Here is a 22,895-nt window from a genome sequence, read left to right as displayed (position 1 = left end):
GAGGTTTTTATACCACATTATTTTAAATAAATAAATTTATAGTTACGTTTCACGAATTTACCCCCAAAAAAATCACCAAAAGGCACTATCATAAAAAAATAAAAATAAATAAGTGCACCTTTATTTTTATTTTTTGTGAAAAATATGAAATTTCATTGATAAACATAATCAATTACAAAGAATTAAAACCATCTAAGCCCTCTAAATAAGGAGGGTAAGGTCACATCATCAAAAATTTTATCTAATGTTTATTTTTAAATTCAATATTAAATTTTTTTATATGTTATTTTATTTAAAAATATATATAGACTTTATATGTGTCACATCATCATTTACAGATTTTCTAAAGACCGATCGATAGTCACATTGCAATAATTTCGAAATGTACTAAAAGTGAAAACATGGATACAAACATACATTATGTGAGGAAAGCTCATGAAACTATACTGAAATTGATACCAGATTTAATTACATCACAAACCAAATATACAAACAAGACCAAATGCAACGACCAAAAAAAAACTTAGTCATTGGCAGTGAATAGTTGGAGTGTGTCCTGGTAGCAATCCTCCGAGGATGAATTTCTTCTTGTCAACCTTGTTTGTTGAACTATCTCCAACACCAGTCCAAAGAGGCACACTAAAGAGCCACATCGAAGTGCATAGAATGGCACACATCTTACCATAAAAAATCAAACCCAACAAACTCATAAGCAAGAAACACAAACTCGTAATCGCTTTGTAACATCCTCTTGTTCTGTTCCTTTCCATGTTCATTACTTCATGCTCTTTTTGTCCATGCCCTTCTTTGAACCCTTTTGAATCATTAGATTCAAACGACTTATTGGCTTTATCAGAGGAGGGTTTTGGATTGGCTTTTGAACTGTTGGAACTTGGTCGAATGATTTTTTCGGACAAATACCTCAAATTGGCTTTTAAACTACGCGTCGAGCTTGATCGAAATGATTTGATTCTCTTGGACAAGGACCTGCTTGATGACCTAGATGAAGAGTTTGATGAAGATTTAGTGAAGATAGAAGAATTATTAGTTAAAGAAGAAGAAGTCTTGGAGACTATTCTTGGGTCCTCTTCCTCGGGCAATTCTTGATTATACTTTGTACTCTCATTTCTTTCCAAAAATTTTCCCTTCTTTCTCAGTTGAATCTTCTTGGCCTGTCCATAAAATATTAATTACTTGTAAGAATTAATAAGACCATGAAAAAATTAATATATTAATTCATAATAAAAATGTAAAAAGTTCTTTCATACCGATAGTTTAGGGTATATTTCACGGTAGTTTTAGTTATAGCAATTTGATCATGTAGTTTGTTATCCATTGCAATTCAAGGAAATACTCAAATTTCCGTTCAACTTCGTGATGGAATAAGCACTTGTCCCCACCCCCTTGCAAGGGGCTTGTAACTCAAGTGGTTAAGAGCATTTACCCATGCACCCAATGTCCTAAGTTCAACTTCCCCCTTTCCCAATATCGCTTGTATTAAAAAAAGCACTTGTCCCTCACATGAGTGGGTGTTTTGGACGGAAATGTTCTTGGATTGCAATAAATAACAAACTACACATGGATTAAATTATTATAATTTAAACCATAATGACCAAAGTAGAAAATCTGACCAGCAAACTAGAGAGGAAAAAAAAAAAAAAAAAAAACTTTAAGTAATTGAACTCTCATTTGTTGTAAGAATTTAAATATTATAAAAATAATAAAAATAATAAAAAAAAACTAACCAAAGATGTCCCGAACAAGGCCTCCTTCCAAAAACGAGATAATTTGCGTCGTCCTTTATTTGTCTGATATCGACCGTCGTCTTTCTCTTCATTTGCTTCATCATTATCTGGCAACGGCGAAACCATTGCCTTTGGGAACACCACATCTTCCTTTTCCTCTACGCCATCGTATGGAGTCGTTTTGGAGATCATTCTTGAGACATCTTCCTCCGGCCATTGTTGATGATTATAACTTGAAGTAATTGAACTCTCATTTGTTGTTGTGCTTGCAAAATTTTTTCCTAACTTTCTTTTTTGATTCTTCTTGACCTACAAGATATGCATGCAATATTAATAGAAAGGATCAATAACATCATGACATGAACAACAAAATAAAGATTTATATGACCAAACTGATGATATATACAAGTACTACGTATAGTCACCTCTACAATTTCTCATTTTATCTAAATCTAGTTCCGCCCCGTATTTGAAAAAGTTTGCTTCGCGTAAGATGCTAGCTTTCTAGAGTTCATTTAGAGCATGTCCACCGCTGCACCAAACCTGGGCAAAAGGCCCCCTTGGCAGCCCATTCGAGCTCCAACGCGCAACAATGAGCCAGGGCAAATGGTGGGTCCCACCAACCTGGGCAAGCCCACGGGCTAATCCTGCCTGGGCAATTGGCCTCGGGCTGCTGACGTCAGCAGCTGATTTTTAAATTTTTTTTTACTGTTGGACCCACCATCCCACATTGCCCAATGGTTACAAGCCATGTGGCTTCTCCTGGAGCCTTCGATCAAAAAATCTTGCACAATCCAATGGTTGTCCGGTTGTCCAATTTACATACCTACCAATATTATTCACTTTCCACACCAATTTAATTTCAAAATTTTATCCGAAAATGTTATCTTGATTTTTAGGTGAGGATTTTACGATAAATATTAACACTTGGGATTTGAAAATCTTATCCGAAAAGCTTATCAAAATCAATGGTTTAAGTATAAAAAATAATAAATAAATTTAAGTGAATAGTAATTGCCTTAGACTTGCCCTAGACTTAGCCCTCATGGATGGAACCACAAATAGCAAGCCTGATACTATTCATGTGAATAGTGGTAGCCCTTACTTGCCCTTGCCCTAGACTTAGCCCTTATGGGTGGAGATGCTCTTAGGCTTACGGGTTAGGGTGATGTTTTAGAGTTTGTGGGATTAGCTAGGGTTTTGGGTTTTGGGTTAGGGCTTGTCCAATATAGGTCCCTACATTTTCTATTTTCTAGACATATGCCCATCACTCTATAAATCTATGTGTAAAATTCAATTTCAAATTTAAATGATCAGTATGATATAAGAGGTCATAGTATTCCTATGTTTTTACATCGTTGTCACCAGACTTCATATTTTATTTCTAATTTATTTCAAGCAATTGTAATTAATACTCCCTATTAATAGCATATCAATCACCTCATCTGGTTTGATTGTCATTCCCTCTAACATATAGCCCCTAAAATTGCAAAAATAAAAAAATAAAAAAAATCTGTAAATTATATATCCTGTACGTACCTATGAAAAATACAAATATAAATATATACGTATAAAAATATAAAAAATTTACAGAAAAATAGGTAGACAATAATCTATAAAAAAATATAGATACAAAATAATTTATATATATTTTTTTAAAAAAGGTAGATTATTACAGAAAAATAGGTACAAAATAATTTATAGAAAATATAGATACACAATAATTTTAAAAAATATATATATATATAGGTAGATTATTATCCATGAAAAATCTAGGTACAAATAAAATCCAAGTTCTAAAATAGGTAGATTATTATCCGGGAAAGATGAAACAAAATTTCAAAAAGGCAATAAGGAAAACTGTCTTTTTCGGCCAACACATTGTTGACTGTATTAATGAATTTTAATAATAAAATAGATAATTAATTGCAGACAAAATTTTATAATAAATCAGATATTGAGCTTAATAAGGTAACTTGATAAGTTGGATCCTAGTCGTGGTTTTTTACTTATAAAAATTGGGTATTATTTATAGGAACAAAAAGTGAAGGGTTGCAAGTAAGGTAAGTTGAATTTGAAGGGTGTAAGCCAAATTTACTATAATTTTTGGGGCGTTTGTTTGTGCGGCATTTATCCTCTTTTGTTTTGTATTTTTGAACTCGTTGATTTTGTTACCCTTTTGAGCTTGATGTTTTTACTGTCTTGCGTACGTATTAGCTGCGTTATTGGAATTTATATACCTAAAAATTTGGCACAATCACGAAAGTGTGGGGAAAAAAACCATGAAAGATAATAGAGATTAAAACAAAACAAACCAGTGATGTTTTGGACAAAACTGCCTTCAAAACTTGAGAAAATCCACCTCGTCCTTCATTTCTCTGTTGAGCAGTGCGACATTTATCTTCATCTCCTTCATTATCAGACGTCAACGATGACCTCACAGACACCACCTTCGGAAACGCCGCGTTTTCCTTTTCTCCCACACCAACATACGTGAAGGCATCCGTACCACATTGTTCCTTTTTGTCAGAGCCACCGCGGGCCACGTCACCAGATCGAAAACACAAGAAGAAATTCATAGCGCTCTTCTTCTTCTTCCCCCTCTTCACTCGGGTCGAAGCAGAATATCCATCGGCAGTTGCTAGTGCATGGGAGGCGAAGGGCGGCGTGGTTTTGGCATTGCATGGCGCCGTTGACATGGATTTCAGGAAGGAGGGAGGGTAGGGTGCGTATGTTTGTCAGCCGAGAAAGATGGGGCTCAGGAATCCGGGAAAGCAAGGGTGGGAGGGAACAATGTGGTGTGCCATTGATCTGCCGTGAAAATTATTAAGGGTGGGGTTTGTGGTTTGTATTTGTAAGTGGCAAGAGAGTTTCATTGGCAGGCCATGTTGTGCGCGCTTCGTTTGCTCCGTTTGCATGCTTTAAAATTTCAACTCAGAAAAGAAGGCGTACAAAAATAATCACCAACACAAGCTGAGGGTTTAAATTTGGATTCAAAAGTGTTCTATTTTTTCACCTATATGGATTTGGTTATTTTCTGTTTTTACCTTTTTTTAAAAAAAAATTAAAAGAATCAGCCAAATGTCAGTCAAATGTCAACGTGGCATTTTTGACTTATTTGTTAAAATTCGTTTGTTTAGTATTATATATATATATTTATTTATTTATTTACTTTGTTTAATTAGTTTTTAAAACTAATTAAAATAGTGGTGGTTTGTGAGTTTAATGGTAAAGAGTATTTAACTCACTCTCAAACTGAAAGTTCAACGCTTGGTCTCCACTTTTCATTAACTTATTAGGTATCATTTGGACCAAGTGACAAAAACTGAATTATTAGAGATAAGGTTAGCAATATCATCAATAAATGTTGTAAAAATAGCATCATCACTCATAGGTTGGCTCTTTAAAATATAGGCTTACCACATTGACATAATACAAAAATAATATAAAAATATAAAAATAAGTATTCCCATAGGCTTACCACATTTTTCATACAGCATTGTATATCACCTCTCTAATAGAGGTGGGCCCCATTGTACTGGTGGGCTTTAACTCTATTAAAGAGGTGGTACACAATGTGGTATGAAAAATGTGGTAAGCATAGCATTACCCGATGAGTTTTTTATTCCCATTCCCCTTTCTCTACCCAATTGTATAAACCTCCCAAAGCCTATTGAAAATTCTCAAGATGGTGAGGACTAGAATTTCAAAGAGTTTTTATCAAAAAAACTCACCTAAAATTACTCAAACACCCTCATAAGTAAAAACCTAAAAAAAAAAAAAATGCAATCTTTGTTTTCTATTTGATTTTAAACATATATAAAACACAAAGGTTTGATCCCATGTTATATCATTGAAGGAGTTGAACCATGAATATGACTTGATTCCTAGCTAGTCCGAGTACTGCATCCACCCAACATTGAGTTGAAGCAAAGCTTTTGTTCTATGATCTCCTTCATCTCCATTATCTAATTACTTAATTATCTCTAATAAGCCATATATTTGTATTATATATTTAACAAGGCATTCATAGAGTTATTGATTCATCTCCGCAATGTTAAAGTTCATATCAGAATCTAATTAGCAACTTTGAAGTCCATATATGGCTGACAAAGGGTTGTGCGTAGCCTCCAATGGTGATAGCATCAACATGACTGACGACAACAAATAATACCAAAGCTTCAAGCCCAATGACAGAGACAACAGATACTAACATAGGGGAGTTTTTATGTTTAAAATCAAATGAAAACATAGATTACAGGTTTCATGTTTTGTTTTTTCAGGTTTTTGTGGGTTTTAGTTTTGAGTATTTTTAAGTGAGTTTTTGGCTATTTTTGAAAGTTTTTATAAAAACTGACATTTATGAAAGCATGAGGTAAATTTTGGCTATTTTTGATAAAAACTCAATTTCAAATGCACAAAACACTTATTCAGTGTTATACAAACATACAAAATATTTCTCCTTTATCTCTCTCAAAGACTCAATTGAAAGACTTTGCACCAGCTTAGGGCAAGGAACTTATTCTCTCTCTCTTCCCCCATATTATTCTAAAACCCTCTCTCTCTACAGTCTGTCTTCCTATCTCATTTCGCCATACCAAAAGGCTCTTCTTTGCAGAGAGCGATGTTAAACCCCATGGACTTGCTCCGATCCAATCTCTCCCGGGTTCGGATCCCGGAGCCCACCAACCGCATCTACAAGCAAGAATGCTGCATATCTTTCGACACTCCGGTAACCTCTTCCCTCCATTTTTTTGTTTTCGGTTTGTTTCCGATGAACTGTGAGAACAATCGAATTTACTCTGACACTCACTTTCACTACTTGAAGCTTTGATACTTTTCAATTCGTTCGCTTTTCTTTTTGTGTTTTCTTGAGCTTTCTTGCCGGCCAAACAGAGGATCAGTATACTTATTTCTAATGTTGTTGTTGCTGATTCTGTTTGCTTGTGTTCCGTTTGGCTGCTGACGAAGTATAGGAAACAACAAGAAGCTGCTACAACTAATTTAGGATTAGCTCACTATATTGCCCATTTTCTTAATTTTTCTTTTCCTTGGATTTCTCAATAGCTAGTGTTTTTGCATTCAAGTATTTTGCCGCCCAACTGCTACTTCAATTTTAACTGCATTTTGATAATTCATATGGCTTATCAATTGTGTTTATTTCAATTTTCTTTTTTCCTTGTATTTTGTTGGTGCAATTTCGATTTTTTTTATTTTTTATTTTGGTCATGATTGTCTGAAAAAAGTAGAGTTGGTAAAGTTTTCTGTATGTGTCCAAGGGAAAATAAATAGAACCTACTATGAAACTTATTCTTAGGGTTTCAGTTACGGGTTTCTTACAAAATGATTTTATTTTGGTTTTAGGAGTTTTGTGCTTTGTTTATCTCCTCCTAGTTTTGTAGTTTCGCATTATCATGATTGAATTCTTTTCCTTTCTTCTTTCAAGTTATAAGTGCTAAGAAGGTTTCACTTTTTGTTGACTTGTAAATGTCAAAAAGTTCTCCGTTTATGTACTTCTTACATTTGTTTTCTGTGATGGTGTTCCCATGATGAGTTTCAGAGATCAGAAGGTGGCTTGTTTGTTGACATGAACACATTTCTCGCTTTTGGGAAGGAGTGTGTGGGCTGGAATTATAACAAGACTGGAAATCCAGTTTATTTGCATATAAAGCAAACAAAGGTGTTGGTTCCCGAAGATAGGCCTTTGAAGAAACCAACGCTCATGGCTCTAGGTAAGTTTGATTTAGATGATCTATTCCTGTGTGATGATGGATATTGCTGAGTTTAGATGATGTAATTATGTAGTTTGTGCTATTTGAAGGTTCCATTATCAATGCTGCATATGTGCTTTTCGTATGGAAGTAATTAGTTGGTGAAATATCATGATATGCTAGTATTTAGACCACAGCGGAAGCAACAATTTGTATAATCATCCAGGATTAGGTTAGGAGTTTTTGAAACTGCTCACTTCTCACTAAAAAAGGAGTGCATGGCGTATAATGTACCCATAAAATAAGAAATTCCCGCTTTCTTTGTTAATATCCAAAAATAATGCCTATTGGTTAGGAATCATTGCAAATAAATTTGTACTTACAAATAATGGTCGAATCTTTTAGATATTTAAAGAATTGCTCTTTCTCTCTCACTCTCTCCCTCTCTAGTTTCTAGTATGGTAGCTCTGAGTCCAATTTTCCAAGCTATATGACTCAAGAATATTTCTGGTAAAACTTATTTTGGTAACAAGGCAGGATGCAACTTTTGGGTACCTTTCCCTTGTTTCTTCTTGCTTCAGTTTATGCCTCTATTGTTTTATGTGGTTGGTACAAAGTAATATTGGTAAAGGTAATACTACTCAAAATTCGTGATATTGCAGGAACAGATATCCTAGTTCTTGCTGCACAAAGCTCAATGTTTATATTATTGTCTACTAGTTAGTAGCTTTTCTGTTGTATAGAAACAAAAATTAATCTATATGATATGATTTCTAGGTGTTGATGGGGGATTTGACAACAATGAACCTGAATATGAAGAAACTCACAGTATAGTCCTATTGCCTGATTATGTAACCCTTCCATTTCCTTCTGTTGAGTTGCCAGAGAAGGTGCCCATTTCTTGTCTATTTGTTCTATATAATTTTGATGCAAAAAATAGAAAAGAAAGCATCTCAGGGAATGATTACGATTTATGACCGCAGGTAAGGTTGGCAGTTGATGCCATTTTATTGGCTGAGGGTGCTGAGAGGAAAGAGCAACTTGCAGCATGGACAGCTGAGAAGAAGCAAGCTAGCGCATATGCAATGAATTTGCAACAGATTGACAATGGTATTGTGGTTCCTTCATCTGGCTGGAAATGTTCCAAGTGTGATAAAAGAGAAAATCTTTGGTTAAATCTAACTGATGGAACAATCCTTTGTGGGAGAAAAAATTGGGATGGTACTGGTGGTAACAACCATGCCATTGAACACTATAAGGAGACATGCTATCCTCTTGCTGTAAAGCTGGGGACAATTACCGCGGATCTAGAAGGAGCAGGTAATGGTGCCTTGTGTTGTATAAATATCTGCAATTCCTTATTCTATTTGTAGTCATGTGTTTGTGTTAAAGAGAACATTAAAGTTATTCATTTTCTGTGACGCATGCTCATGGACTAAAAACACTTAGGCATCCTGAAAACTCCTGGCAAACATAATTTAATAGCTTAGCATTCTAAATGCAGTTGATTCTTCGGAATTAGTGAGTTTGCCTTAAATGTATGGATTTCTAATGATGGGTAACATATTGTGGCAGCTCAGATGTTTTCTCTTATCCAGAGGATGATAGTGTCTTGGACCCACTTTTAGCGCAACATCTGGCTTTTTTTGGCATTGATTTCTCATCATTACAGAAGGTTAGCTATAAATGGGTTTATGGCCTACAGTTTAGTATTTTTTTTTGACATGGCATCTCTATTCTCAACACGTGTTGAAGCTATGTTCTTAATACAGATGGTTTAATTATATTTACGTGGTATTCTCATATATCAATTGCCAAATGGATATTAGTTCTTTTTTTCCCAAAAACATGTGGTAATGTATTTTTGTACGCATTTCTTAATAACTTTCTATTTCATATGAGAGAAATTTTTGAAATTTTTGTTAATTAGGGATATCTTTAGCTGTAGTCATAGACAAAATAATAATAATCGCCAATTAAAGACAATAATAATGAACTAGTGGGATAACAGAACCTGTGAAAATTTGATTGGTACAAAATGATATATATCACATGGAGATATAAAAGATCTAATTCTCATATTTTAACATAAAGAAATCTGTTGCAGGTGAGTAATCTAATGATTTAATTGCAGTAATGATTGTATGCATGCACAAAGCCATATCATAAGTATAAAAATTGACAAGATCTCTGGAGTTTTGCTCTTTGAACAAGTCTGGAAGTTTTCTCTTTTGGTTGCAGTGCTGTATAGGTTCGGCACTCTCCTTCACAGGGGTTTGACTCCCTGTTTCACCTATTCCACCTCTTCCATTTTGGAAAGAGGGAGGCTCTTTACCATTTGGTTAAAGCCTGTGGTCAATCTTGAAGAATTCTAATGAAAACCAGAGAGCTCTGACTTCTGATATATATTTTGGAAAGTTTGGTGTTTTGTTTCCATGAAATTGCTTTAAAACTCCAAACAATTTGGCCCGGATATTATGCGTTTAGATTACTGTACTTTTAATATGTTATTACATCTGTGTTGAATTTGATTGAATAACAATGCCATCTTGTTTCCAGACCGAGATGACAACTGCTGAAAGAGAGCTTGACCAGAATACTAATTTTGACTGGAACCGAATTCAAGAAAGTGGACAAGAAGTTGAACCGATATTTGGACCTGGTTACACTGGACTTGTCAATCTGGGAAACAGGTAGCTTTGGTACCTGTTGAGTTCTGCTGAAGAAATTGTATTTATTCAATGTCCTCTTGATTTGCCATTTTGTTTTCTTGCAGCTGCTATATGGCAGCTACGATGCAAGTTGTGTTCTCAACACACTCTTTCTATTCCAGGTTAGTTTATATTATATATTTTTCATGAAAAAGTAATTAATTAAGAAGAGGAGTTGTTTATCCTTGTTAGCATTTATTTCATCAGATACTACAAGAATCAAAGTTTGAAATTGGCTTTTGAGAAGGCTCCAGCTGATCCTACTGTAGACCTTAACATGCAGTTGTAAGTATCTATTGGATTCTTAGTGTTGGTTTAGTACATGCATTTCTGTCCTCTGTTGTAGTTAATTGTGTGTTGCTATTCACGATAACAAAGCTAAGGTGTGATTCTTGTGTTCAACATTAATTGCTTTTTATGAATAAAAGTTCTCTTTATTTTGTACATTTTGGTTTAAATGCAAGTGACTGCATGTGTATCTCCTCTGTTTTCCTTCTGCTACTCTTCTCTTCCTCAGCCTTTCCTTCTCATTTCTGAGAAAGATTGAGTCATAGAAAAGCAGGTTTAGGAGGGTTTTTCATACGTGTCATATGTATTTGACACTTCGTGTTGTATGACAGAACAAAGCTGGCGCATGGTTTGCTATCTGGTAAATATTCCATTCCTGTAGCAGAGGTATGCTTGTCATAGAAAACAATTTCTTTGTTTTGATGGTTTCTGCTCCTGTTTAGTGGTTGGCTGAGTTTTCTTATTTTTAATCCAGGGAAAAGATGATCCAAATGCTACTGCTACTACAACAAAATCTGTAAGCTTTCTGGATAAACATCCACATCTGAGTTTTCCCCCTTTGACTTATTCTGATTCTTTTATATTGTCCACCTTCAACATTTATTAGAAACAGGAAGGGATACCCCCTCGTATGTTTAAAGCAGTTATTGCTGCCAGCCATCCTGAATTTTCTTCCATGAGACAACAGGTACATTCATGATTTTTTATGATCTATCACAAAAAATTTACAATTTTTGACAGAGCTCTTTGAATTTTTTTTTTTTTCCATCGAGTGGGTGTGCCATGGTGCTTTTAATTTTTTTTTTCCTGTTCGTCTCTCTTTTCTGCATCCTTTTCAATTTTATGTTTTCTTCTTTGATTGAGGGATAACATGTGCAACAATTTTGTGCTACTGGAAAGTCATTAGTCATCCTCTCATATATAATTTTACTGTTATTATTGTTGTTTTCTCTTTAATGTGCATACTTAAAAAGCAAACTGTGTTTAGGATGCCTTGGAATTCTTCCTACATTTTCTTGACCAAGTCGAACGAGCCCATGCTGGAAAACCTGAAGCAGATCCTGCAAGGAGTTTCAAGTTTGGTATTGAAGATCGTATTGTGTGTTCATCTGGGAAAGTTGCGTACAATAGAAGGCTTGACTACATTCTTTCTTTGAACATCCCCCTTCACGCGGCTACTAATAAAGGTGAGTTTCTTGGGTCATTATTAATACTAAAACAGTCTTCTAAAAGTTGATATTCTTATATTCATTTTGTTTGAAAATTCAGAGGAACTTGAAACCTTTCAGAAATTGAAGGCAGAAAAGATTTCGGAAGGCAAGGAAGTGTAAGTTCATATGGTTTCAATATCATGTTTTCACATGTAATCACCCCTGTAGACTTTGTGCTGAGCATGTTGTGCTGTACCAGATCCAGTGATGAAATTGTACGTCCAAGGGTTCCTCTAGAAGCATGCCTTGCAAGCTTTTCGTCTCCAGAAGAGATACAGGACTTTTACAGCACTGCTTTGAAGGCCAAGACAACAGCAGTGAAGTAAGTTTTCTGATTATTTGCTGGCGTTAAATGACTAAATAGCTCACAAGCAAAGGCAGGCATGTTATTCACAAACTAGTCAGGGTTTTGTTACCTAGGCCATGTGTCTTGGATGTTTTCAACAGTAAACCAGGATTTAATTTAGGCTTATTATCACAAAACGTCCCTAAGGTTTATGAAACTATCAGATTGCATCCTTAATGTTTTTTTGTGTCACTTATGGTCCTCAAGGTTAGTATGTGCAATCACAAATGGTCCTTGCCGTTAGGTTCTGTCAAAAACTCTGTTAGTTTGCTGACGTGGCATACATATATATCACAAAACATCCTTGAGGTTTACACACTTATCACAAATGGTCCCTATGAATTTTTTTTATTTAAAATTCATAAAATTTTGGTTTTCTTTTTAAAATTATTTATAAATGAAAAAAATCATTTATAGAAGGATTTTAATCTTGAGGACCATTTATGAACCCCAAACCTTTAGTTTTTTTTATTTTTAAATTATTTTTAAAAAACTTCATTAGTTTGTTGATGTGGCATATATATGGAGCCAACATCTACAATAATATAGTGTCACATGTATTTAAAATTTAATATATATTTTAAAATAATTATAATTCATAAAATTTAAAATAGAAAATAAAAATTTTACGAATTTTAAATTTAAAAAATTAAAAATTTTCATAAGGACCATTTGTGACAGGTGTGTGAACCTCAAGGATGTTTTGTGATATACATATATGCCACATCAGCAAACTAACGGAGTTTTTGACGGAATCTAACGGCAGGGACCATTTGTGATCATGCATACTAACCTTGAGGACCACGAATGACCAAAAAAAAGATGCAATTTGATAGTTTCGTAAACCTTAAGGACGTTTTGTGATAATAAGCCTTTAATTTATTGTGATGGAAAATTGGTTAAATCTGACTATGGAGCTAGTATGTTATTTTATTATATAGTTTTAAGATATCTGAACTGTTAACCAAGCATGTCTTGGAAGTTTGATTCCTATTGTTAAACACTATTTTTCCCTTTCCTTTTTATAAAAACACTGCAGGAGTGGAGGCTTAACTTCATTCCCTGATTATCTGGTGTTGCACATGCGGAAGTTTGTAATGGAGGTTGGCTGGGTGCCGAAAAAGCTTGGTATGTTCTCCGGGCTTTGTAAATTTCTTCTGCTTTAATAATGTTCAGGTTTTGTAGGTTTCTCATTATTCTTTGTATCTGTCTGTACAGATGTCTATGTGGATGTTCCTGATATCATAGATATTAGTCACATGCGCAGCAAGGGACTCCAACCTGGTGAAGAGTTGTTACCAGAGGGTGGTATGTGTTACAATTTTTCTCTCTCCAAGCCCTTATTGGTTTTATTTAGATATTTGCAGAAACTTATCGATTGTGCATATATGTTCTTAGATTTTCCATCAAGTGAATATTTGTGTGGAATTTTCAGTCAATTTATAGTGCGTTTCAGTGGCACCCTAACTTTTGTGATAATCGATGAAGCAGGCTGACTTCAACCTAAGTTGTCTCATAGTCATGAACTAGTATTCAAACTTATAGGTTGAAAATATTTTTGTGCCATCTAACTGCATTATGCTCCTTTACCATATGTTTACTAAACTAATGGAGAAAAATGTGTCAGTATCATTAGAGGGTTCCTTTTGCAGTTTTGGTCTTACATGGTATATGAGTAGTGCTTGCGAAAATTTTAATACAATATTATCTATTATTTGGTGAATAATTACATGGTTCTCTTTGGATTATGTGTTGACTATGCTCAGTTCCTGGGGAAGAGGAGGAACCAAATAAGCCTGTGGCCGATGAGAGTATTGTTTCACAGCTTGTTTCAATGGGGTTTAGCCATCTACACTGCCAGAAAGCTGCCATTAATACGTCAAATACCGGGTTGGAAGAAGCAATGAATTGGCTACTTTCTCACATGGATGATCCAGGTAATTCGATATGTGCTGTCTTGCATAAAACTTGTTTCTTAGAAAGTAGTATCTTGCTAGCAAGAATGAGCTCTTGTGCTGATCTGCTCTTCCTTTTCCAGATATAGATGCTCCCATTTCTGAAGGGGGACAAAATGTGGTTGACCAATCAAAAGTTGATATGTTGCTTTCCTTTGGTTTTCAAGAAGACGTTGCTCGGACAGCACTGAAAGCATCGGTAAAATTTTTGCTTAGCTTCTTTTGATTTTAAGAGTAGGTAGGTGGTGTTAAGTATTTATTGTAACCACAGAAGATTTTGGCAACCTCTTATTATTATTGTTATTATTATCGTTATCGTTATGATTATCATCACTAAAAAACCCTTTAATATAATTTTTTTTGGCAGGGTGGTGACATTGAGAAAGCGACGGATTGGATATTCAACAATCCTGATGCTTCTGTTTCAACTGATATGGATGCGACAACATCAGAAAATGCACCTACTGCTGCTGATGCTGGACTACCTGATGGAGGAGGGAGTAAGTATCTCACACCTGTAATTATCTTTACACATACATACGTGTGTGTTCTGTGTAATACATATATGTTACGTTATTGAAACACATCTGCTAATGTGGGTGTGTGCGTTTGTTTTTTTAAATGTTTGAACTGTTGGCACTTGCTCGATGCAGAATATAGACTTATTGGAATTGTGAGCCACATTGGAACCTCTACTCAATGTGGTCACTATGTTGCACATATCTTTAAAGATGGTAGATGGGTTATTTTCAATGATGACAAGGTTGGAGCTTCGGTAAATACCCCAAAGGACATGGGATATCTTTATTTCTTTGAGAGACTGAACAGTTGAAAGACACCGGGTGGTTTTCACCATCGGAAGATGAGATCGAAGATGTTTGAAGTCAGAAAAGAGGCAGCGCATAATTTTGTGGAGCCTCAGCAATCTGCCAACATGCACTTGGTTTTGTGTAGTGTGGCTTTGAACCTCAGCCTTTTGTTATATGTTGGAGCGATGATTTTTCAGTTTGCTGCATGGATTCATGCCATTTGCTGAGGCGCCGCATTCAGATCTAGCTGACCTTTACTCATTTCTCTTCTTCTTAACATATTGAAGTTCTCATGCTACCTTTGTACTTTCTGAAGAGAAATTATGAACTATAATTTGCACAAGGACCATCTGTTTCTAATGACAATAAAAGTTTATGTTTCTATTATTACTGTTCTTGACTTCGTGCCGTTCATTGTTAAAGTAGACTTATTTTATGGACTCAGGAAAAAAAGGGTTTTTCCCTTCCGAGTTGAGGTGTAGGATGGGAAGTGATTCTGGAAAGGCTAGAATCACTTATGAGGAGAAGCACCTCCTATGTGCTTCTTCATATAGTCACCATAAAATTTACTTAAAACTGTTGGCGAGTTCTTATTTAGCTAGAATTTTGGTTCCTTACTATGTTAGATTTTGGATATTATTTATTTAATCCTATTATAATTGAGATTTATATCCTATTTTATTCACTTAAATGATTAAATGGATAAGTAATTCTCCATAGAAGTGATTATTGACCTATCCAAAATCATTCAATTTTTTCGAAAGTAGATTTTTAAATGAGGCCATGTAAACAAGTTATTTTATGTTGAAAACCTGAAACCAAACTTTGATGCGAGTTCTTTGAACTTTGCCGCAAACCCGATCATATTTGAATACTCTGTATTGCAACATCTTTAAATAATATCAGAAATGAAATGCAAATTTAAAAGCGAGAATCTCGTCTGCAACATGACCTAAATTTTCTTAACAGGATTCCTGAATGCCCGGAAAATAGCATCCTCCAAAAAGGAAGCAACGTTGTGCAATAATTTGCTTCGGTATCTTCTTATTTTCATTTCTTTAACTAGCATTACGTAATGCATAATCAGTCGTGAATGTCTCAGCAACCAGTGCCATGCAAATGCTGGTAAGCTGAGATTTGATCTGGTTGCTCTTCCGAAAAAGGTTTAAGGGTCTAGTAACCAGAAAAAGGAAAAAAAAAGGCGTCAAACCTTTCCTTGTCACATGGGACAACATTTTTCTTTTATCTATTGGATTTCTAAGGCGTCATGAGGGTTCGAACCTTAGAAATCCGGTGCCAATTGATTGAAACTAATGCACACTCTATTCGAGAGATGGCATAGGACAAATAATCTGGTATTTGTTTTGATTGATGAAGTTGAAAGCCTTGCTGCTGCTAGAGAGAGAAGATCAATGTAGACCAAATAAAGAGAAGGCAAAAGTTGGGCTTCAAATCTATACTTCCCCTTTCCCCTTTCCCCTTTCCCCTTTTTCCCTCCCCTCCCCTCGTATTGGTAGTGAATCAAATGATGGCAAAATGACAAAATAACCTTCCGCGCAATGCGCACTAGGTTCCTCCTAATACTAAAATTGATGAAAATTGAAAATTGAACAGATTATATATGCTAATTAAGTACCAAGGGTATTTTATTAAAAAAAAATTGAACCACAGGTCCTAAATACAAATTTAGTCAAACTACAAAGACCAAGGGTGTAATTTGGCCAAAAGAATACACTAAGAAGTAATCATAAAATTACAGGGCAACAGAACCCAAAAAGACATGTAGGAGAATAGAAGAAAATCCATTATTTCTCTCGTGTATAATATGTACATTCTCTTTTCTGTTGTCAAAAATTTTCTGAGGAAATGAAATAGTATTGCCTTTTTCTATGGGCTTAGTAAAAAGAATATAAATAAAAGTTGCCACCTTTTATGGGGCCATGAGTCCTTCAATGGTGTAAGAGAGGGATTCTGCCCAGTCTGCCTTAAAAAGCAATGTCTGTAAAGTTTGCATCACATCATATCCTGGATCAAGCTTCCGTTGCCACCCCTAGTGAAAGAACAAGAAAATTTAAATACAACCAAATCTGACTTAAATTAGCCCCATAAACTCTGAGCCACTTCCTAAAAAATATAAGATAAAATAAAAAAACTACTAACCCCTATAGAAATGCAGGAAATGAGATTCAGAGAAACAAACAAGTTGACCATAAAGAACCAATCGAGCTACAAAAATGCGTCATTCAAATCTATATGCAACGCTTTTTGCTTGCCTAAGCCCAGCAAGAAAAAACTTCCTGTAAGGTATTATCTACTGAGACAAATGAGTGAAGCAAACGAGAGGATTAGTAAGTACCACACGTCATTGAATTATCCAATGAGGCAATGGAGGAGGAATTATAATCAGCAATCTTATATGTTGGCAGATGATCAAAATTTTGTCCATGGTTTTCATACTAAAAATAATCGTTACAATTTTCCCCAGAAGTAAAGGCTGAAGTAGAACCATGACTGTGAAAGCCATCTTCAACTTCAAGAATTTTTGTTTTACAGAATGTCAGAAAATGAAAATGTTCTAAAAAAATTCAGGCAATTTGCTATGATCTTCATTAAGATCTACACAACGATTCTCCAAGTAAATCTACTATTAATAAGTATATGGATCCTATTTACTTTCCTTTTCAGTATTTTGAAAATTGCATTCCTGAGAATGAGAAGGTGATGCAAACATTGAGATTTATGGGTGGATGTTATCTAAATTTGGAGACAGAACCATCCTTGAGTTTCCTTGCAAAACTTAATTTATGAAAAATTACTTTCAGAAATCACAAGCTGCCATGTAGATTTCCATGGCATTGTCAGTTTTCTTAATTTTAAAACAAAGAAGGGTTTTCCAAAAATGATACAAAGAAACCTCAGCTTGCTACGGCAAATTTTACAAAAACCTGCTTATGTGCAAAATGGGGTGTTAAACCAGCAGTTCCTTAACTCTACTTATATGGAGCACTAACATGATTGCAACAAAAAACATTGAAAGGTAGAAGACAACACTGAGAACCAAAGAATTAAACGAATAAGTACATTTTCACTCACTCATTGACATTCATGTAACATTGGTGACATATTACAGCCTAAAATTTCAGACCCAATAAAATAAAATTACAGCCTAAACATGCAAAACATGGTCAGACATGCCTCTTCTTTCTCCATAGAACTTCAATAACTTCATTAGAATCTAAGTTTCATTGGGTAAAGCTATTGGATTTAGTATGTGTAAAGGTGTTTAACTTTCATACAGATGTTGGAAGAAAGCAAGGCCATACCTCAAGAACCAAGGTGGTCACCATCACTGTGCAAACATTACCATCAATTCGGACTTTATGCCGCTGAACTTTCTCAAGCAATTGATGCATGCAATCAGCAGCATGGATGATGTCACCGTCTGGGGAGTACCAGATTTTGAAAGATCTTTCTACTTCCTGTTAAAGAAATGTATTCATAAACTTATTCCTATATATATCCACAATGGGTGACTATGTTCTATCTCAATCTATATAAACATAAAAAAAATAAAGCACAAATACCCAATTTGGGAGTTAAAAGAAAATGGGAGGACTTCAAGAATCAAGGTACTAAGAACATGTTTAAGTCTGCGTCTTTTTATACAAGATTCAAGGCCACAGTCTTGTTTGAGGCCTCAGAGTCCGATTTGAAGCTTGGACAACGCCTTGACAAACATATTCATAATAATTTATAACACATACTAAGAATTATAAACGATGATTCCACTTATGGCCATGGCAAGCCCAAAAGAACAAAACAAAAACTGTCCAACAATAACTTTTGAATTACCTTCATTCAGCATTAACATCACATAGGATCAAGAAATCCATCACATTTTTCATGCTCTTAAGATATAAAATATGAAATATATTAACTATGCCGACTGAAACACTTAACTTCACAATAAGCTTGGGCCAAATAACATTCAATTGTTTTCTACAAACTGTAAAAGGTGCAAGATTTTCTTTACATGTCCAAAATCGTAAGAAAACTAGCAACCCCCATAGATCATTATTACATTCCACCACCCTTATTATGTACAGGAACCAACATTTTTCATTACCGGGTGCCGCAGTTTAGCATTATGGTCCTAACATCCAACAAGTTCCTTTCTAATAAACTATTTAATTTTCAAGAGAAACTCATAACTATGTCATAATTGGTGCACCAGGAATAAATTCATGTTAAAAAAGCTGAAATGCACAAACAATATTTGATTAAACGAGGATATTGTGAAGACAAATTTACATATTTGAAAATATCTTGAACCAGTAGTTCATATTCATGAAAATTATGAAGATAAAGTAATTTGGAAGAGTTAAAACACGGCCAACAGCCTTTAAGCCCAATAGTATCTCCTCTCCCTTAAGAGTGGAGTGTGAGTTTTTGAAATTCAATCCTTGGCAGGTACATGTGTTGTAATCCTATTATTTGTTGGAAATGTTTAAATAAATATTTTGGATAAACGAGGATCAAAATGTGGCAAAGAATTCATGACTAATATATTAGAAAAGCTATGAATCTTTCTTTTTTACGTAGATACGTATGAAATTATTTACCGAAGTGGCAAAAGTGAAAATTTTAAAAGCCTTAAATTTTCAATAACAAGAATTAACATTTTGCCTCCTACCATAAAAGCTATGCAGGAATGCATTACCTCAATGAAAGCCCTTGGGTTTGGACAGTCTTGTTGTCCAGATAATCTAAGGGTGCACTCTGCAACAGTTCGACCATCTCGAAGGGCTACAGCCTTAAAGAATTCCACTAAATTCAATTGATCTCTCTTAGAAAGTTCAGCAGTCATGCCCACATCAAGGAAAACAACATGAGGCCTCAATCTAAAGAGTTGTTTACTTGGTGACTTGCAACGGGATACTCTGACAAGAATATTCCCAGGATGCATGTCAGCATGAATAAAATTATCAACCTGACAAAAGAAAAAGTTCATATCTTAGCATAAAAATAAAAGATAAGAACTGTCAAATTCAAGCTACTTCAACATCACATCACAAGGCATTACTAGCTTCTACCGTCAAACAATCACAATTACCTAACTCTTTTACAAGAATTATACTTGGTACTACTGTACATCACTTACATGACTTTTTCACAGAATCTTTTAGCTTCACTCTTTTATTATAAATAGAAAATTCATTACCTCACCAGCTCTTAAACAGGCATACATGCTGCAAACAGATTGATACATGCATGTAGTGAAAACATTACAAATCTTATTCCTGCTTCACAGGTTTACATATATAAATTTCCACTAGCCTCTGATACCTGTTCTCTAGAGTATGATTGCACAAACATTCAACTAGTTCATGTCCTATGATCGTGGGTTCTAGGAAATTAATGCAGATATTGTTATTGGACAGTTGCATTTTCAAGACTTGTTAAGGATACAACATAAAGAAACCAAGTATATCAAGATGAAGGATTAACTAACACAAGTTAAAAAGATTACAACAAAAAGAAACTAATAACAATTGCAACATATTAAGTTGTACCAGAAGCATCTTTAATAGTGCATGCGTCCCAATGTGAGCAAGGGCATTCTTTATTGGTTCATTTCCTTCAAGCTCATCAACATAGTGCATAACACTTTCGCCCCGTTCATAAGTTTCCACTAAAACAGACGGGTGCACTAGGGGATATAGAGGCCTTGGAAATGAGACATCCTTCCATCTTCGAAAATTGTAGATAAAACGATTCAAATGTGCAGCTTCCCTTGACAGATCAACTTGTGACATCATGTAAACGGCAAATTGCTGTATGCTTTCATCCAATCTCAAAGACTTTAAATAAGGGATGAACCTCGAAATTTTGGCTATGCAATTAATAATCACAAAATCCCTTCTAATTGCTTCACCAACACCTGGATGTCTAACCTTGACAGCAACGACCATGGGCTTGATCTGCTGACCTGGGTATTTGTATTTGAGTATAGCTTGATGAACTTGAGCAACGCTTCCTGATGCCACAGGTTCCATATCAAATTTCTCAAATATCTCAGGCAGCTTGCGACCAAATGCCTTCTCAATACTTTTCTGGGTGAAGTTAAAACTATGTGCTGGAGCTTGAGTGTGAAGTTTTGCAAGTTCACTACACAAATCTCTTGGGAAGAGATCTGGTCTTGCAGCAGCCCATTGACCCCACTTTATAAATGCCGGGCCTGCTTTTTCCAGTGTAAGATGGAGAACACGAAGCCATATTTTCCTAAACTGAATGCCAAGGGACTTTGCAAAAGGTGCCATAGCTATGCATGGTGAGAACAAAACTACTAGATATATTGCTCTTATAAACAAGATAATACACTCCAGAATTGAAAACAAAAATAAGGTTAAATAAACATGTCCATCTTGGGCATGAAGAAATAGAGTGTCCTTTGTTGGGAGGCCTTCTGCTTCTGCCAATGTTCTTTGTGTCCGAGCAAACTCTCCAACTATGAAGGCAATAACACCAGGAGCTACTAGATTTGAGCGTGTCAAAGCCAAGCTCACTGCACGCGCAATTTGACCAATTGGTGGTAAAACGGGGCCCCTATAGGAACATAACTGAGAAAGCTTTTTCCAAGCAAATTGGGCATGGTGAGAAACTCTCCTTTTTGGCGATAAGGAATATAAGTTTCTAGAACCACTACTCTGTAATAACTTATCTTTTGCTTTCTGTAACATAAATGGGGACTGCCCTCTTAAACAATTCTTATACCATGGAAATAATCTGCATAGGGTGTAAGGAGCTTCAACTGTGTAATATGCTCTGCTACTTGCAACTTCTAAGTAACCAGTTTTCTGAACTGGAAGAAGGGATCTTGCACCCCTCCTTACATTTCCGCAGGCCAAAAATCTGCATATCACCAAATCTCTTCACCATACCATAACACAGTCCACCTAAGCTAGTAAACTGAAAAGAGAACAAAAAGATGGAAACAAAACAAAGATACTACTCCAGCATGCAAATTTTGCAGACATTGGTTGGTTCATTACTATTATAAAATTTCAAAGTATTAGCATATGAAACAAATTTATACTCTTAAAACACTCTCTCATGCGTAAGGATCACCCATCACTGGAGACCCAAAACATGGAAATCAACAAAAATCAAAAAGTTGCAGATACAGAATTCCAAATGAGGATCACCTGGATTCATAGAATGATAAATTTTATTGGTCTATCTTTCCGCAAGCATAAGGTGTTATTCACCCATCATTTTCCTTGAAACCAAAAGTTTTGAATAGCCCTGTGATCCATGCTAGGATGCTTATTTGGGCTCTATTTATATACTAGGAAATGTGAATCGGTGTATTTCTGAATGCGAAAAGATTATTAATTCAGCCATAACAGATCCATAAGTTCAACCAATTGACAAATTGGATAAATAAAAAACTCAGTTCAGCTCAGTGAACCTCTCTGTTTAGTTGATGAGAAATTAAAATTGGCAGATTATATTAATTGGACCCAGAAAGCAAAAATCAGCATAAACGAAAGGCTAATAGGAGAGCATATTGATATCATTTAGTTAAGGTGTGACTCCCATTTGTTTTATTTTCCCTCAGTTTTGTCAGCTACCAAACAAAGTGCAAGAATTCAATATTCAAACAGACCAAAGATGGAGACTTGGAGAACAGACGAGAAGGTTCTACAGGAAAGCAACCTGGACATGGTGACTGGATTCGTGATCGCCGTACTCTTGGAGACGCAGGTGGCGCAGTAGACTCGGAGGCATTTCTATCAAAACGACGGCGTATAAACCATCATCGGCGTCTGGAATGCCTCGGCCATCTGTCATCGGGAACGGCGATGATCGGGCTGCGCATGGTGGTGCTTGTGCCACGTGTCAGTTTCCGGCTGCTCGGAAGGTTGTGGTTTTTTTGTTGTCTAATTTGGGTAAGAATTTGAATGGAAGGTCGCTCTGGTGGGATTTGAGTGGTGGTGAGCGGAAGGTGCTGCTAGGATTTTGGGCGTTCGGAGTTCTCTGCGATTCTCAGCTTCGAATGAACGCCGTCTATTTCTTGGTTTTTTTCCCTTTCTTTTTTAGGGCTTTTTATTTTGGC

General features: G+C 35.4%; 3 protein-coding genes across 3 annotated transcripts; 1 reads left to right on the top strand and 2 right to left on the bottom strand.

The window, feature by feature from the left end:
* Nucleotides 1-423: 423 nt before the first annotated feature.
* LOC117624917 lies at nucleotides 424-4,655 on the bottom strand. Its single transcript, XM_034356441.1, has 3 exons — nucleotides 4,061-4,655; nucleotides 1,746-2,054; nucleotides 424-1,172 (listed from the first exon to the last, which is right to left on the bottom strand). The coding sequence occupies exons 1-3, from the start codon at nucleotides 4,442-4,444 to the stop codon at nucleotides 528-530; spliced, it is 1,338 nt and encodes a 445-aa protein (XP_034212332.1). The 5' UTR covers nucleotides 4,445-4,655; the 3' UTR covers nucleotides 424-527.
* Nucleotides 4,656-6,209: 1,554 nt separating this feature from the next.
* LOC117626676 (ubiquitin carboxyl-terminal hydrolase 14) lies at nucleotides 6,210-15,163 on the top strand. The gene is made up of 20 exons (XM_034358477.1): nucleotides 6,210-6,477; nucleotides 7,306-7,477; nucleotides 8,234-8,346; nucleotides 8,440-8,776; nucleotides 9,037-9,131; nucleotides 10,016-10,149; nucleotides 10,233-10,289; nucleotides 10,375-10,452; nucleotides 10,788-10,842; nucleotides 10,931-10,972; nucleotides 11,063-11,143; nucleotides 11,444-11,642; nucleotides 11,725-11,782; nucleotides 11,866-11,988; nucleotides 13,052-13,140; nucleotides 13,231-13,320; nucleotides 13,779-13,949; nucleotides 14,051-14,166; nucleotides 14,335-14,467; nucleotides 14,621-15,163. Exons 1-20 carry the CDS (start codon nucleotides 6,370-6,372, stop codon nucleotides 14,797-14,799), a joined length of 2,430 nt encoding a protein of 809 aa, XP_034214368.1. The 5' UTR covers nucleotides 6,210-6,369; the 3' UTR covers nucleotides 14,800-15,163.
* A 1,241-nt stretch (nucleotides 15,164-16,404) lies between these two features.
* LOC117626677 (ABC1 family protein YPL109C, mitochondrial-like) lies at nucleotides 16,405-22,895 on the bottom strand. The gene is made up of 5 exons (XM_034358479.1): nucleotides 22,496-22,895; nucleotides 20,350-21,688; nucleotides 19,497-19,766; nucleotides 18,100-18,255; nucleotides 16,405-16,826 (listed from the first exon to the last, which is right to left on the bottom strand). Exons 1-5 carry the CDS (start codon nucleotides 22,501-22,503, stop codon nucleotides 16,707-16,709), a joined length of 1,893 nt encoding a protein of 630 aa, XP_034214370.1. The 5' UTR covers nucleotides 22,504-22,895; the 3' UTR covers nucleotides 16,405-16,706.

Source organism: Prunus dulcis, chromosome 4 (genome assembly GCF_902201215.1).
Source record: "Prunus dulcis chromosome 4, ALMONDv2, whole genome shotgun sequence".
NCBI lineage: Eukaryota > Viridiplantae > Streptophyta > Magnoliopsida > Rosales > Rosaceae > Prunus > Prunus dulcis.
Note: the sequence above shows the minus strand (reverse complement) of the source record. Positions and strands in the feature narration are given on the sequence as shown.

Coding starts and splice junctions, on each gene's coding strand:
- LOC117626677 (XM_034358479.1), bottom strand. Junction 19,767..20,349: donor CACTATTAAAGATGCTTCTG/GTACAACTTAAT, acceptor TTCTTTTGTCAG/GTTGATAATTTTATTCATGC. Junction 16,827..18,099: donor TGACCACCTTGGTTCTTGAG/GTATGGCCTTGC, acceptor TTCTTTCACTAG/GGGTGGCAACGGAAGCTTGA.
- LOC117626676 (XM_034358477.1), top strand. CDS start 6,370: ATGTTAAACCCCATGGACTTGCTCCGATCCAATCTCTCCCGGGTTCGG. Junction 6,478..7,305: donor GCATATCTTTCGACACTCCG/GTAACCTCTTCC, acceptor GATGAGTTTCAG/AGATCAGAAGGTGGCTTGTT. Junction 14,468..14,620: donor ACTACCTGATGGAGGAGGGA/GTAAGTATCTCA, acceptor TGCTCGATGCAG/AATATAGACTTATTGGAATT.
- LOC117624917 (XM_034356441.1), bottom strand. CDS start 4,444: ATGTCAACGGCGCCATGCAATGCCAAAACCACGCCGCCCTTCGCCTCC. Junction 2,055..4,060: donor TTTTGTCCAAAACATCACTG/GTTTGTTTTGTT, acceptor CATATCTTGTAG/GTCAAGAAGAATCAAAAAAG. Junction 1,173..1,745: donor CCTTGTTCGGGACATCTTTG/GTTAGTTTTTTT, acceptor TTTTATGGACAG/GCCAAGAAGATTCAACTGAG.